We start from the raw sequence: 17,156 nt of genomic DNA on the forward strand, positions 1-17,156 counted from the left end.
AATGAACTTTAAGTACTTTGAAAAAGATTTTTTTAGTACTGATCTGGACTTAGTAGATCAGATCAATGACAGTTCTTTTGCTATGGCTTAAAGAAAATACCGTAGTTCATCCAGTTAACTACATGATGATCCAAGTTTCAACACCTGCTCAAGATGCTGTTCTACCAAGTCCATATCAGTACTATCAAGCAATCTGCCAACCGTTGCACTGTACTGATGATACTATGCTCGATCCCAGGTGCTTTAGATTCGAATTGGAAGATGGTATCGTGAAACTTTCTGCTGGTCAGCAATTGCTATCAGACAGCAAATTGCACAACATTTGCATGGGAAATGATGTCCATGTAAAATGAAGAACCTGAAAAGGTGTTCGTATTTTTGTGGTTGCCAGATAGCAAATAAGGAGTGGAAAAACGCGGTGGACGTAATGGGGCTGAATATGCAGCAGACACATTTATTATTAAATATTGTGAATTACCTATGGTTTTGACAACAATTTATGATGTCATTCTGATGAAAACCGTGTTGCACCTTGATTTTCTTTGACCCCATATCCGACCATCAAGGCCAACTAACGACATGAACGTGTTCTGCTGGTCAGCAATTGCTATCAGACAGCAAATTGCACAACATTTGCATGGGAAATGATGTCCATGTAAAATGAAGAACCTGAAAAGGTGTTCGTATTTTTGTGGTTGCCAGATAGCAAATAAGGAGTGGAAAAACGCGGTGGACGTAATGGGGCTGAATATGCAGCAGACACATTTATTATTAAATATTGTGAATTACCTATGGTTTTGACAACAATTTATGATGTCATTCTGATGAAAACCGTGTTGCACCTTGATTTTCTTTGACCCCATATCCGACCATCAAGGCCAACTAACGACATGAACGTGTTCTAGATATCCCAGTTGCGGATCTAAGATGGGCCCAGGAGCCCGCCCCCCTCCTACATTTTGCAACAGTTACACATATTTATTTATTTTACGTTGGAGAATACAAGAAATCGCTTCGGGAACATGTCATTAGCCCCCCCCCCCCCCCCCCCACACACACACACACCCCCGCCAGTAGATTTTCTGGATCCACCAGTGTTTCATAAAGGAGCTGAATATGCAGCCGACAATAATTGTATCATTAAATTTGACAACTATTTACGATGTGTTATTCTGATGAAAACAGTTTTAACCTTTGACCTGGCCATCACGGTCAACTAACGTCGTAAATGTTTTTTTTATATATCGGATATCCCTTTGCACTTTAGCATTGGTAGATGATGATATTTACCAAATGGAACATTATTGCTGCAAGTTATGTGGCGGTGTTTTATATATATATTTTTTTATTTACAAAAAACAACCCACGTAATTTTCATCATCGAGTGGGGAGATACAGGCCACCTGGCCACCCTGGTTCCTACGGGCCTGTTTTCAACTATATATGGCACTAATGGTATTATGTTGTGCAATTTAAAAAAAAGCAAAAATGTTGAATAATAGAGTTGTGTGCCCATGTCGGGTATGGTGTCGCTGTAAACGTATGATTCAGTAACTTCCGCGTTATTTGTCAACATCACATGAAAATTTTACGACTGTAGTCAATATTTAGCTGCAGTGTTACCCGGAAAAGGAGACACAGTTTTACTAGAAGATAGAAGCATGGATTTCTTTAAAAAGAAACCAACTGTAGAACGTACGTATTTTACAACACACTTTTGAAGACGACTTATTCACTTAACTAAAAATGTGTACTTTGTTCAGGTTTCAACTGACAACTCAATTGCCAGAATTGGGCAATGAATGTGACCGATTTTTCGAGTTTTAAAATGTATTTGACTTATGTTTTATTAAAGTAAAAGTGGTTACATGTTTTTCTTGGCAAGACTTCCTTATCCTGTTATAACACATGCATTTGTTGTACAAAAATTATTAAATTATGGGGGTATAGTATTGTATTGGGGCTTAAATTTTAAAAACAAAGAGACTTTGACAGTCACAATGATACCGACAGCAGTGTAAAACTGTTGCTTATTTAAGTTTGTTTATTTTTGTTTGTTAAGTATTGTAGCTGCCTGTCAAAACAATATAAAACTCATATTAAAGCAGGTGTTTTACTAAGAAACACTTGTAGGAACACATTTTTGGGGGTGAAAATGTATCGTACCATCATACAATTTCAATTGGGTACCAGACGTTTCGCCCCCCAGCCAGTTCGCCCCCAGTCAATTCGCCCCCAGTCAGTTCGCCCCCAAATAGGATGTCAGTTCGCCCCCATGTGCATAACCAGTTCACCCCTACAAAGATACCAGTCAGTTTGGGTCATGTTCCTGGCCTGGAAAGTCATGAAAATTTTATATTGGTCATGGAACTGCCTGAGTGTAATAAAGTTCTTTTCTGATATATCCATACATGTTTGTTCTGTGTTGAATACGAATGCCAGGCTAGGCAGGTCAGGTCATAGGGTTTTACGTGCACGTTCAGAACAAGCTGTTGTAGCCTGTCATGACAGGCCAGGCTAGGCTGGTCGTACGCGCTTTTATGGCCATTATACCACGTTAACCTGTTAACTGTAATCAGTCATAGTGTTTTTATGGTTACTAATTAGTGGCCAAAAGAACCCCAGCAATAATCCCTCAATTAGAATAATGCTCACCAGAAGTGGCCATATCGAATTGCTGTTCAAAGCCTTCTTAGGTGTTAGCCGAAGATGCATAATCAGCATCAAGGTTATGTAGCTGATTAACCATTGTTTTATTTATTTCTTTCATATCTGGCAGGAATGGATGTTTTAATCAATGTTGATGATGTGGTTTGTGAATTTGTGAAAAAATGTCGGTGTCTTATAACCCCGTATTACAATTCTCATGATTCATGATCAGTCCAAATTGTGGAAGGACAACAACCCCTCCCCTCTAAGAAAAGAAACACACACACACAAACACACTTTAACATCCTCTAAAGAAACAGTACAATAATTGTTTAAAAGTAACAAATAATTGGGGGCGAACTGATTAAAAGTTTGGGGTGAACAGGCAAACAGTTGGGGGCGAACTGGTACATGGGGTGAACAGGTCAGACTGGGGGCGAAACGTCATGGATTCATTTCGATTGACATATGTTTTCGATACTTTGTTTGTAACTGCATGTATCTTAAGATTATGCAAGATATTACATCACTATCAGCCGGCACATAAACAACGAAGTGTCTTTTTCCTCACAATATTAAAAATGCTTCCAACTTTCAAATCAAGCTGCCAACTTTATGTTTTAATTATAATACCATAAATAGTGTGCTTGTTTTCAGTTTTTTGTAATGCAATACAGTGTTCGAGATTAAAATTTTTGGGCAGTATCCCAGTTGAATACTATCATTTCAAAATCTGGTATCCCTCCTAAGAATTTAGTATCGAACTTAAATGAAATTCATAAATAACATCGTAACAAACTTTGACGACACTGTTACTTAAATGATGACTTTCATTGTTTCAAACTTTCAGCGAAAAATAAAAACACAGGATTAAAAAAAACAAAAAAAACATTATATGGTATCCCAGTGGGATACTGGGTTATTGAAGTCTGGTATCCAAAATTAAATTACGGGATATCAGGATACCATTAATCTCGAACACTGTAATATTTTGGTACTAGTTAATAAAATTTGGCATTCATGAGAAATTATCACTGTTGTTCACAATAAACTAATGTGACTTGCGAAAGGTAAAATAGTATTGTATACATGTACAAAGTATTGTTTTTATTATATTTTAATTTTTTGCTTATCGTATCGAAAACATGTGACACCAGAATATAAAAACATAAGAAATGAAATCCTGGCCTCAGTGGTGGAGTGGCTAAGTACTGGGTTTGCCTCCCAGCACCAGCTCCCATCCAGAGTGTGTTTAACAACACAGGGTAGGTGTAACACCACTACACTGCTTCACTTTCACTCATTAACCACTAACGCTCTGTCCTGGGCAGACAGCCAGACACATAATTTAATATATCATTACACAGTGTTTGGAATGAGCACTTGTCTATTTGTCCTGACAAGTGAAAATGTACGTGGACAATTTAGTTTTTACCTCAGTGGTTGTCCTATGGACAAGTAATTATTTTCAATGCAGTTTTATTTTGAGCAGTGAAAAAATTATACAAACTATTTATTTGGACAAGTGAAAATGTTGGTGGACATGTACGTAGATAAATTCTAGATGTACTCAGGGCTTAGATTATGGTAGCCCCACTCCCATGGCTAGTGATATTCAATGTTGGGTTTGTGATATTCAGTGTTGGGCTAGTAAATAACTACTATTGCCATGCCCGATGACTAGTGATTTTTTGGGGGTCAAATGTTGCAGTTAAGTCTATTTTGTAAATTTATATAAATATCCTGACCCTACCCCAACCCCCAATTTTGGTGTTTTTAAGCTCGAAATCCCTCTTTAGTTGACATATCTGATTATTACTATTATTTAGTAAAATTGTATTAACTTAAACTAAAGTAGGGCTAGTAAATTTTTAATTGTGGCTAGTTAATTGTTTTTAAATCATTGATCCCATGGCTAGTGTACTTGTCTGGTGGACTAGTGAATAGTTTTGTTTATTTCTATCACTGTTACGATGCATATTGTCCGTTAGGTATGCACATGTATCTCTCTGTATAAAAATATTTGTATGCGTACAGTCTACTTGTCTTTTTCTCATTTGTGCAGGGTTTTTTTACTGGAGGTTGTTATTAATTAATTTTAATTCAGTAAAAATATTCTAAAGACAAGGGTCCATGTGTGTGTAGATTCCTTAAAACAAGTTATATGTAAATAGACAATTTTGGGGGAAATTCAGGTTCACAGTATTTTGCAAATTACAGTATGTAGGATGTTTTAATGTTGCAGTGGACAGTATTTGATTATTAAATTTTACTTTATTTGTAGAGCAAGTACGACAGAATGACCGAGTTTTAAAAAAACAACAAAGGGATATGACACGGGATAGACAGAAACTTGAACAAGAGGAAAAGAAACTGGTACAGTGCAGGTTTTGATGATGTCCTGAATTTAATGCACAAACCTAATATGGGTTATGCAAAAGTAGACTTGCACATGTGACACACAAAGGAAATGATTAAATTTCACATTCAGAGGTCTACATTGTCAGTATATTGTGAAATTTAAAATAAATTAAAATGATGGGATTTTTAATGCACATTTTGTTTTGTTTAGCTTTTGTACATGTTTGTTTTATATATATATATATTTATTACCCATATGGGCAGTGAGATGCGGGTGAATATATTTTCTATCTTATCTAGAAGCTATCTTTCCCCGCTGACGTTACGTTATTTTGGTGACGTCATCGGTTTCCTCGACTGTCAAGTCTCTCATTGATGAGATATTACAAACAACAGTGAATGTTTAGTGTTCAGTTTTTGTTGCAATTTGTTCTTGTTAACAATTTAACATGTTCTAAACTAATTTCTTTGTAGTTCATTCATTTCCCACTAGAAACATCAATTCATTACGAATGTGACTTCTCTTGCTTACCGGTACATTTGATTTGTGTAACAAAAGATAGGTTTTGACATCATTGCTTTTCTTTTGTGACGTCATCAGTTTCCTCAGACTTTCATGTCTTGTATATTATATAGTTTGTGTGTCATGTAAGAAGTTTAAAATTTCTAAACTATTTACACTATGGGTAATAAATACAATAACCCACTCAATACTCGGAATTACTGATTATCTGTCCGTTGTGAAATTAATGTTGCTGACAACATTAATTTCACTCGGAGCAGATAATCCGTAATTCCTTGTAACTCATAAATTATCCATCCACTTTGATGTCTATTTATCTAATACAGTCAAGCCTGTTTACTTGTAGGTGAAAGTTTAAAATAACACTCGATTTGTGTTTGTTTTAGATGATAGGATATGTGAAATTAGTTGTAGTAATCATTTCATTCATGGGGATTTTATTTTTGATTCCAGGAACTTGAAATAAAGAAGGCAGCAAAGCAAGGAAATAAACAGGTTAGTGCACTTACTGACTTACTGGTATACCTTATGTACTTGAATATCTTACCAAATTGATGCATGTGCAGAAATGAAATCTTGCCACTCTTAAAAAAATCTACTGCCTGAATTTAATGTCTTGTACATTAATTAGCATCCTACAGTCTACTTTAACTGAATGGAATAGAAGTCAATAAAATATTAATCCATTTATGTTTATTGGACTTATCAGTTTGAAAGAGATGTGTTTTTTGAGCTGATACCTGAGCACATTGCTCAGTTAACAGTTGATCAGTTTTCAATCACACATGGTAATTGTGAGATATCATCATATCTCAGTACTTTTTAAAAAACTATGGCTGTTGGGTGTTGTTTAATAGTCGATAGAGGGTGGATGGGGGACCTGCTGCTGCACATACGGTGTATTTGTACTGAAAAGTAGCAATGGATCTTTCCCCAAAGACAGAACAGTACATACCACACTATTTTATGTACCATTTGGAGAATTGGGGTGGGGGGACCGTCAATTTAAGTGCAATCGATTCTGCAATTATGCATGACCTATGACCCATCAGACGAGTATCCTACCACTGGCTACAATCCTTTTCCTGCATCTCTTGACACATGAAGTATAAATAATAAACTACACACATGACTGACCTATGACCTTGTTTCCCTGGTTACTGTTCTCGCAAACTTACTGTTACCAGCTGTGTGATGTAGTCCATTTGAATAACCATTGATTCCCTGTCTGGAGCTCGACGCGGTAAGACGTGTTTGTTTCGCGTGTGCACACTGCACGTACTTTCATGTCTCGACTTGGTGATCCTTCACTTCGTTGTTTTTGTCAGCGAAGTGAAGTTTTCTACTGGGATGTATGCGGCCATTGGAACTGATTGAACGCTGGAACGCTTCTTGTTTCGACAGTCTGCACCACCAGGTTGAATTCTTTTTTAGCGAGATTCCTTGCCTCCACGTTATTTCTCTGTCTGACTATGTTGACTAGTTTTTTTCATGACTCATATGACGGCCATTCTTCAGAACGCCACAGTGGTTCGCGTTTAGTCTCTACATGTCCGAGCCTGTCCTAGCAGCACTGGAAAATTGACCACCCCACTCTAAGAAGAAATAGGAAGCGGGGTCGGCCCCTACTACTCTTTTCTAGATTTTACTTTGTATTATTGTGATACAATCTCGTATCCTCCGGAGTCGGGCCCGTCCGCACCACTATATCAACCCATGACGACTGGACTATACCCTAGTCTGATTCTCTCTCTCGTTCAGATCTGTATTTCAGCACAGCACTACACCTTCAACGTCTATTGACTTTCAATCTAGGGTTTTTTTTGACGGGATGCAACCCATCTCGTCCCTACAAGCTGTGTACCCTAACGGCCTTAACGAGACCACTCACATGGACATATAGATTGCATGTTAAACTTTTAGATCTGCATTCAAAAGTTTGTCGAAATTACTTTCTTTTTTTAATATTATTAAATAGTCCGATCTTCTCTTCTTTCTCTTATTAATTTTTTGACTGTCCTTCTAAAATGCTTCAAATTATATAAATATTCGGCTGAGCAGTCAATTCTTTTTATTTATGCCTTGTAACTTTTTTTCTTTCTTTTTTTTAAATTCTATTAACTTTTTTTTACTAATTGCTATTTTCAAAATTCTGCCCATTTTCAACTCTACACCCCAACCCCCCCCCCCCCCCCCCCCCCCCCATCCATCCCGAGTCAGGCCACCGATCTAATTTCTTTTTGACCACCCAATCTAATCTAGTGACCAAATTTAATGAGTAGAATTTTCTTTATTAATTATATTAATTAGAGATGCACATGTTAAAATTTTAAAGGTCCACTATTTCATTTTTGGATGTAAATTTAAAAATTGTCCGCTTAATTTTTTTCTGTCCCGCGACACCCCGGCCTCGGTGGCGTCGTGGTTAGGCCATTGGTCTACAGGCAAGTAGGTACTGGGTTCGGATCCCAGTCGAGGCATGGGATTTTTCACCCAGATCCTGACTCCAAACCCTGAGTGAGTGCTCCGCAAGGCTCAATGGGTAGGTGTAAACCACTTGCACCGACCAGTGATCCATAACTGGTTCAACACAGGCCATGGTTTGTGCTATCCTGCCTGTGGGAAGCGCAAATAAAAGATCCCTTGCTGCTAATCGGAAAGAGTAGCCCATGTAGTGGCGACAGCGGGTTTCCTCTCAAAATCTGTGTGGTCCTTAACCATATGTCTGACGCCATATAACCGTAAATAAAATGTGTTGAGTGTGTCGTGAAATAAAACATTTCTTTCTTTCTTTTTTTGTCCCGCGACAAGCCCCTGGCTATCCAGAGACAGGCCCCGGGATGGACATGCTCGAAATTCTAGTGGTATATGAGCATGTAAACATTATTTGCACTCGCTAAATAACCATTTATTACCAGTTACTAAATGAAATAGGGATTCATTCATTTCAACTTATTTTTCTGTTTATATCCATTTAAGGTTTAAGCACGCTTCCTTGGGCACATGTCTTGGCTATTTGTTCAGGACAGAGGGTTAGTGGTTAACTAGTGAGAGTGACTCAGTGTAGTGGCCTTACACTGTGTCCAAATTGGCTCTGGGTGAGAGCTGGTGCAGGGAGGCGAACGCAGTAGTACTGAGTACCTACCAGCCGTATGTCCAGTGGCTTAGCCACTCCACCATTGAGATTTCATTTCATATTCTTTTATACATTCTCACACACCAAAAAATGTGTTCCTACAAATATTTCTTAGTCAAAAATTATATAACCTGCTTTAATATGAGTTTATTGTTTCGACAGGCAGCTACAATACTGGCCAAACAACTGATAAACCTAAGGAAACAGAAAACAAAAAGCTATGCCATGGGCACAAAAATATCAGCTATTGGAAACCAACAAAAGGTAAAACAAGCAGAGGAATGTAACATCATTTAATGTCCAGTCTATTTGCTGGTTTATTAGCTGTTATTGGATATAGTATGTACCAGTAGTAGTTATTCTCAACCTAGCTAACTGTAATGGGTAATTTTAGTGAAAATACAAATATATAGCTTTAAATTGCATCACTGTTATGTTACAAGCATTGATTTAATGTTTGAACATAGAAGTGAAAATATAAAGTGTTTAAGACTAGTTATAAAAGTCATGTTGTACATATATACTTGAGTGTGCAGTTGTAATGTGTAATTTATTATGCAAGATTTCTATAAATTAAAGAAAGTTAAATACGATACCTAAATGAAAAATAATTGTCTTGATACGGGAAAATAACATGAGCTAAATGTGTTTTAATCCTTACCAGCTGATGCATTCTAACATGAAGATGGCCAATGCAATGGGAACCACAACAAAGGTAAGTTGTTGTTACGTGGCCTCATTAAAAACATAACTATCATATATATAATAACTGTTCCATCACTGCTACTTTCACTTTTTTAACTTTTGTGATCAGTGCCCATGTTATAAAACTTTAGTTAAAGTTTGTTTTGTTTAACGACATCACTAGAGCACATTAATTGGATGTCAAACATGGTAATTGTGACATATAGTATAAGAAAGGATTAGCAAAAGATATTTTATATGCACCATCCCATAGACAGGATAGCACAGACCACAACCTTTGATATACCAGTTGTGGTGCACTGGCTAGAGCAAGAAATAGACCAATATTCCCACTGACGTGTATAAAACCTTAAAGACTATCTGAATGATGTCACACGCGTGTGACTTGTATAGTGTTGCCATGATGTTTAAAATCTCAAACTATTGCAGTCTTTGAATTTTTTAAGCATTTCATTGGGTTTCCAGCTAACCATTTTCTTTGTGGTCAAGTTGTGTGGACGCTGGTTGGGGTGGGTAATCCCAAAACGTGATTGATCCTTGGCCCATCACACTGAGGGCGAGCAGTCTCCCATTGAGAGTTTTGGTGATGTGGACTGCAGTAATTAATAATGAGGACTCATATTTAATACACATCAAAGCAAAGCTATGTTAATTTTCGTATATACTGTATATCAAAATAAAGTTATGTTTATTCTGTCACCGATAGGAGAATTATTTCATATTTTTAATAAGGCTACTTCTGTAATTATGAAAGGTTACCAATGAAAATGTCTTGGAGGTTGGGGCACTTGTTGTCCATCATATTCAATAACACATCCTGTCTGACCCTCCTCCCGTCCCATACAAAGATATTTTTCAACTGTAACCTATCATTTGTAAACATCATAAATCATTCTCAAAGAACTATGGTTAAAAACTGAACATTTTGGAACATCTTTCATTAGTAATTTATTTTTCCTGCATTTGTTTTCAGTTAATACTAATTATGCTTGCTGCTATAGTTGTTACAGCAGTGTGTCTAGATAACATTAGGCAATGCAACTCTACTGTCGGGTTGAATAATGTAGTGTGTATTGAAAAAACAGTCATCTGCGACTGACACGACATAAAATGTTTGATCTCCGTATCATGTGAATGGGTCGTGGCTCACGACGCGACCGTTTAATTGACTCGCATCACCTAATGTGATTTAGGCTTTAAGTCTGTCATGTTCACTGCTTGTTTTCAGACAATGACGGAGATGAACAAGGTGATGGATCCACAGAAGATGGCCAAAACAATGCAAGAGTTTTCCAAAGAGTCCACAAAGATGGAGATGACAGAGGAAATGAGTAAGTAACCATCTCTCCTTTTTAACATTATTTAGTGCCACTGTTTGGAATGAGATTATCTCTTTCCGTCCCATTCTTGGGATATCGAAAAGAAAAGAAAACACTGTCTAATGATGTGTAATGTTATTGATGACATAACGTGTACGTGTGTTAGATTTTTCTTGATATTTGTAAAATATTTCTTTGTAAACATTTAATGAAAGCTAAAAAAATATTTTTTAATTAATATATTAGCCGAAATATTACTGATGATACAGATTTTGAAGAAGATGATGGATGGGATTACTCATTGTCGAGTGAAAGTAAAAATAAACTTTGTTAAAGCGTCATAAACAATGACGTAAAGGATCATGATCGTAGTGTTTTAAAAAATAATTTTAAAATGTTAATTAAGTTCTTCTGCAAATTTAATTTTGGTAATTAGATTAACTACGATGTATCCTAACTATTACACACCTCAAGAGAGTGATACACTGGATGATATTCTGATTATGTGGCTTCTGTTTTTGTTTGTGTAGTTGACGATACCCTGGATGATATTCTGTTTGTTTCTGTTTGTGTAGTTGACGATACCCTGGATGATATTCTGTTTGTTTCTGTTTGTGTAGTTGACGATACCCTGGATGATATTCTGTTTGTTTCTGTTTGTGTAGTTGACGATACCCTGGATGATATTCTGTTTGTGTAGTTGACGATACCCTGGATGATATTCTGTTTGTTTCTGTTTGTGTAGTTGACAATACCCTGGATGATATTCTGTTTGTGTAGTTGACGATACCCTGGATGATATTCTGTTTGTGTAGTTGATGATACCCTGGATGATATTCTCTTTCTGTTTTTGTTTGTGTAGTTGATCGGAACAGAACTTTGTTACACTCAGGCCGTTATGCAACGGTGTAAGAGGAACATACATATTCTGATTTTGACAAGATGGTTAACAGGAGGGTACAAATAATAGGAATACATTGCTTGGTACATATATGAATACAAATACATTACATTACATTATAAAGATATGTGTATTAATAATATAAATACATGATATTACATTATAGAGATATAAATAAAATAAATAAATAATAATAATAATAAAAATTAAATTTTCATAAAATAACAATAAGACATAAAATAATGTAATACGATTTAAAATATATCAAGTATAGTTGTATGTTGACCTTTAGTTTCATTAACTGGTTAATGTATGGTAATTTTGGTTGTTGTTGGGTATTGTTGTTATGGGCGCTTAAATACTTGAAAAATTATATTCATGAATTTAGCTAAATTTTTTAGTGTGCTTATTCTTTTACTGCTCATAAGTTCTCTAAATTTATATATATTTGGTCGTATATAATAATATGGACGTAAACATTCTTTCCGGGTATTATTGAAAAAACTACATATAAATAAATAATGAAATTCGTCTCCTATGTCGTTTTCATCACAAATAGTACAAAGTCTATCTTCTAATAGAACTGTATTCCAACGTCCAGTCTCAACAGGTAAATAATGGTTAGAAGTCCTAAATTTTATCATAACAGTCCATAATTATTCAGGAATAATATTTTTCCATGTTTGTAAATACTGGTCGTTTTGTCGTATGCTAATTTGTTGTGATAGCCATTTTACCGATAGAAAGGTTTGTGATAGCCATATATTACTCATTCCTAGGTTATCTAAAATATTTTTAACAGCAGTAATCCAGTTATAGTTAGTTCCATTGCTAATATGGTCTCTCATCATTGATTTGTATAATAATAGAGATAGTTTAGATTGTTTCCCCGAGATAACTCGTGCCCAATAACAAATTAATCTTTTGTGGATAGTCAACTCGACTGGCATTCTACCAAGTTCACCATATAACATGCAAATTGGGGTAGCTTTTTTCACATGGAGAATATGTCTAATAAAATTGATTTGAACAGAGTTATATATGTCGTTGTTTTCGAATCCCCATATTTCATATCCATATAATAATATTGGCAGAACCATCGAGTCAAACATTGATGATACCCTGGATATTCTGTTTTTGGTTTCTGTTTGTGTAGTTGATGATACCCTGGATGATATTCTCTTTCTGTTTCTGTTTGTGTAGTTGGCGATACCCTAGATGATATTCTCTTTCTCTTTCTGTTTGTGTAGTTGATGATACCTTGTATGATATTCTCTTTCTGTTTTTGTTTGTGTAGTTGATGATACCCTGAATGATATTCTCTTTCTGTTTTTGTTTGTGTAGTTGATGATACCCTGGATGATATTCTCTTTCTGTTTTTGTTTGTGTAGTTGACGATACCCTGAATGATATTCTCTTTCTGTTTTTGTTTGTGTAGTTGACGATACCCTGGATGATATTCTCTTTCTGTTTCTGTTTGTGTAGTTGACGATACCCTGGATGATATTCTCTTTCTGTTTCTGTTTGTGTAGTTGACGATACCCTGGATGATATTCTCTTTCTGTTTCTGTTTGTGTAGTCGATGATACACTGGATGATATTCTGTGCGAGTCTGGAGATGAGGAGGAACAGGACGCCATTGTCAACCAGGTTCTTGACGAGATTGGAATTGAAATATCAGGAAAGGTGAGTCATCGTTTTGTGTTTGAGTTATGAACAATTTCACTGAACAGAGGTGGTCAGACAACCCTGTCTCATGGATTTCATAGCAGATGCTATAATAAAAATGCTGAAATATAATAAGATTATATAAGAATTGTTTTTCTTTTCATTAATTGAACAGTTTTTATGAATAATCCTAAATTTGATTAAAAATTATAAATTCCCCCAAATGAAAAACAATTATTATTACAAACGATTGTATTAATAATCAAGTAAAAGAGATAAATGATTTTTGTCATCCTTATTTTCATCTTTGTTCTGTAATGATGTTGTTTGCTGTCATATAGTAACAAAGAGTTTGTAATTATATTATTTGGACGTAATTTGTTGTACATTTTATTTTAAAAACTGCAGTTACAATTCTAGATAGGGATTTCCAAAGCTACAGTGCTACGAAATGATGCCACTAAAGCACAGACTATAGCGACATCATAGCTTACGATTGGTTTTACAATTTTAAAATGCTAAAATAGCTTCTAAAATATGATCCCTGCATTTCAGCAATGATCTGCAAAAGTTGATAATCCCTATTTCTACAATATGTTTTATCATATTATGGAGGCGATACGTAGCCCAGTGGTAAAGTGCTCGCTTGATGCGCAGTCGGTTTGGGATCGATCCCCGTCAGTGGGCCCATTGGGCTATTTCTCGTTCCAGCCAGTGCACTACGACTGGTATATCAACGGCTGTGGTATGTGCTATCCTGTCTATGGGATGGTGCATATAAAAGATACCTTGCTGCTAATTGAAAAGAGTAGCCCATGAAGTGGTGACAACGGGTTTCCTCCCTCAATATCTGTGTGGTCCTTAACCATATGTCCGATGCCATATAACTGTAAATAAAATGTGTTGAGTGCATCGTTAAATAAACAATTTCCATTTCCATCATATGATGTTGCGATTGTCTCTAAACAACTGTGTTCATATTGCAGATGGTTAATGCTCCATCAGCAATCCGAGGCGACCTGGGCGAGTCCTCGAAGAAAGGTGTATCTGATTCCGACATAGAACAGCAGCTGGCGGCCCTCAAAGACTTGTAGCAGCTCCAGAGTGACCTGTGATGTGGACGTGGACGGCAGCGGCAGAAACATGAGCCGTGTTGAGAGTGGACATTACAACATTCTCATTGACGGGTTACTGTCGTTGTTCTGGGATTGGCTAAACATGAACTTCAGGGATGAACATTCTCTTGTCATTCCTCATCCCATAACATCCGTCTGTGCCTTCTGAAGGGTGACACTGGACCGATATCGTCCAATACGGGATTATTATGTGTGTAACTTGAACAGAAGGTGATTTTGTGTGCTAAATAATGTCAATGATGAAAAGTGCTTGGCATTGTGAGTGTTACTCTGCTACTGGTACAATCGTGCTGGTATATTATACAAGTAATGGTGTCATGAAATGCATACGATGGAAGTACCATATTGGTCAATAGTGTGCCATATTGTGATCAAAACAGACATAATTATTGCCTTTGAAGTGCACTATTATAGTATGGAATGGATGAGTATGTTTTTATTATGCCATAACTACTATTTTATTAAAATATAATCCATAAGAAGAAAATGGGGAAAAAGTAATGTTTGTTTAACGACAGCTCAGCCCATTTTAAACTATGGCTGTTTGATGATAACATATGGCTATTTTGCCAAGTCATCAATAGAGAGTGGTGGGGATACAGCGTCCTACTGAAGGAAAAGTAGCAAGGGATGTTTTATAATAATAAATTTGTATCCACTTTCCCATAGACTGGACAATACAAGACCTTTGATGTACTTGTTATGGATCGCTGAATTGCAGAGAAACTAAATCCCTGAGCTATGTTCTGCCTCTACATAAGAATTTAATAATTTTCTTAGTTCTTCTTATTGTTATAAAATACAAAGTTGCAATGTAGCTTGACGATATTATACCAACATTTACTGATGCAAAATACAAACACGGCTACCATTTTGAAAACCTTGTTCAATATCATCATCAGTCATCAGCTGCCTTCGTACAACAACATGCAGATCTGCTGCCTTGTTTTGTCATTACTGTGTAACAAAACCATGGACTAGTGCAAACTTCACTGTGTTAATGTGGAGAATATTACATTCTTATGTGATGTACATTAGTCACTGTGGTCAAAACATTAAAAAATGCCATACAACGGAAAGAAAGTAAAACATGTAGTGTACCTTTCAGCTCTAATGATTTCTCCAAGAGTTTCTGATGTATTGCAATCGCCATCCCACCACCCACCCCAAATCAATGCTTCCTTGGCGTTATATAATGTTAATTAATTTTACTTTTTAGTTTTATATTAATTACAAAAGGAACAAAAGGTAAAAGTTGAAAAAGGGTTGCCACAAAAACACTGATTGTTTTCTAAGCTGGCTTAAATTCACACAAATTAGTTTTGTGTATTGCTGTATTCTTGGGATTGTGATGAATTGGGTTTTTTTAATGCATCCGTCCATTGTCTTGTTTTACGTTTATCATGGTTCATTATGATTTTAGTACATTATCCAAGTTACAGGAAACTAATAACTAATAATTATATATCCTCACTGTCATAGACATTCTATATTTTAGTTGGGTTTTTTTTTAATATGTTTTACAAGGTGTGTAGATAGATGAGTTTATTTAAGTTTTTTTGGAATGGCCTGATAATATTTCTTCTCAAATGGGCTTCATATGTGTAAGCAAAATGTAAAAAAAACAACTTAATTACTGTATCACTGTTAGCAATAAGGAAACAATAGGTATGATATCATAATTACTACTAAACTGACTATCCATTATAATTTTTTTGTTTTGTTTAACGACACTACTAGAGCACATTGATTTATTAATAATCGGCTGTTGGATGTCAAACGTGTTTAATCTAACATAGTCTTAGAGAGGAAACCTGTTAGTAGCAGGAGATCTTTTATATGCACTATCCCACAGACAGGATAGTACATACCACAGCCTTTGGTATACCAGTCGTGGTGCACTGGCTACAGACATTCCATTATAAATGAAGGAGATGACATTAAGAGTGTTTTAAAGTTTCTGGTTACTAATAAGCAAGTTTTACAATGTACACATCCTGTGTGCTGAAATATGTGTTTAGCATGTATCTTATAGCAATGTAAACATTAATATGTAATATGTAAGAATGATGACTTTTCAGGAATACAGCATTTAATATTTGAAAGCTTACAGAGACAGAAGAACCAAAAAAGTGAAACAAAGAATCTAGTCCTTCCCTTGTATTAGTTGCCCACAAAAAAGTACAACCAAATGATTTCATTACTGCCATATATATGGGTGACCAACAGGTGAACTGATGACATGACTGAAGGTTGGAAAAGGGGTAAATGCACTAGGTCAGAGGTCAGGATAAGTATTAATAAAAGAGAAAACACTTAAATTTTTCTTCCATTTTTTTTTGCCATCTATTCTTGAGGGAACCACTATTTAGAGAGAGAGCGAGGGAGGGAGTTGGCTCATCACGTCTAATTGCACATAACAAAAGGATGTAGACGGTTCTTGTTATTAAGTAATTACTATCGTTAATTTCATTGTGTTTGCATAAAAATCAAGTGCAGTTGATGTGTGATTTTATATGATCTCATAATACAACACTGATTTTTCATATCTGTATAGACATTGTATACCTGTATATTATATGTATTGTTATGGCTTGTAAAAAAAACCTCACATGTTAATATTCTGAAATTGAACTGTCAATTTGTCAGCCTATTATTGTTTGTTTTTTAATGATGTGTTTGTTTTTCCTATTTTGGGGAGTTATGCTTGGAGAGGTTGAGGGGGTTTATACCAGCATGCAGGGTGGTCAGGGGATAA

General features: G+C 35.8%; 1 protein-coding gene across 1 annotated transcript; it reads left to right on the forward strand.

Annotated features, from left to right (window-relative positions):
• The first annotated feature begins 1,388 nt into the window (after window positions 1-1,388).
• On the forward strand, window positions 1,389-17,049 carry LOC121372554 (charged multivesicular body protein 2b-A-like). Its single transcript, XM_041498945.1, has 8 exons — window positions 1,389-1,695; window positions 4,934-5,025; window positions 5,987-6,028; window positions 8,832-8,933; window positions 9,334-9,384; window positions 10,603-10,705; window positions 13,174-13,280; window positions 14,249-17,049. The coding sequence occupies exons 1-8, from the start codon at window positions 1,662-1,664 to the stop codon at window positions 14,354-14,356; spliced, it is 639 nt and encodes a 212-aa protein (XP_041354879.1). The 5' UTR covers window positions 1,389-1,661; the 3' UTR covers window positions 14,357-17,049.
• Window positions 17,050-17,156: the final 107 nt, after the last annotated feature.

The sequence above is a fragment of the Gigantopelta aegis genome, chromosome 4, assembly GCF_016097555.1.
Source record: "Gigantopelta aegis isolate Gae_Host chromosome 4, Gae_host_genome, whole genome shotgun sequence".
NCBI lineage: Eukaryota > Metazoa > Mollusca > Gastropoda > Neomphalida > Peltospiridae > Gigantopelta > Gigantopelta aegis.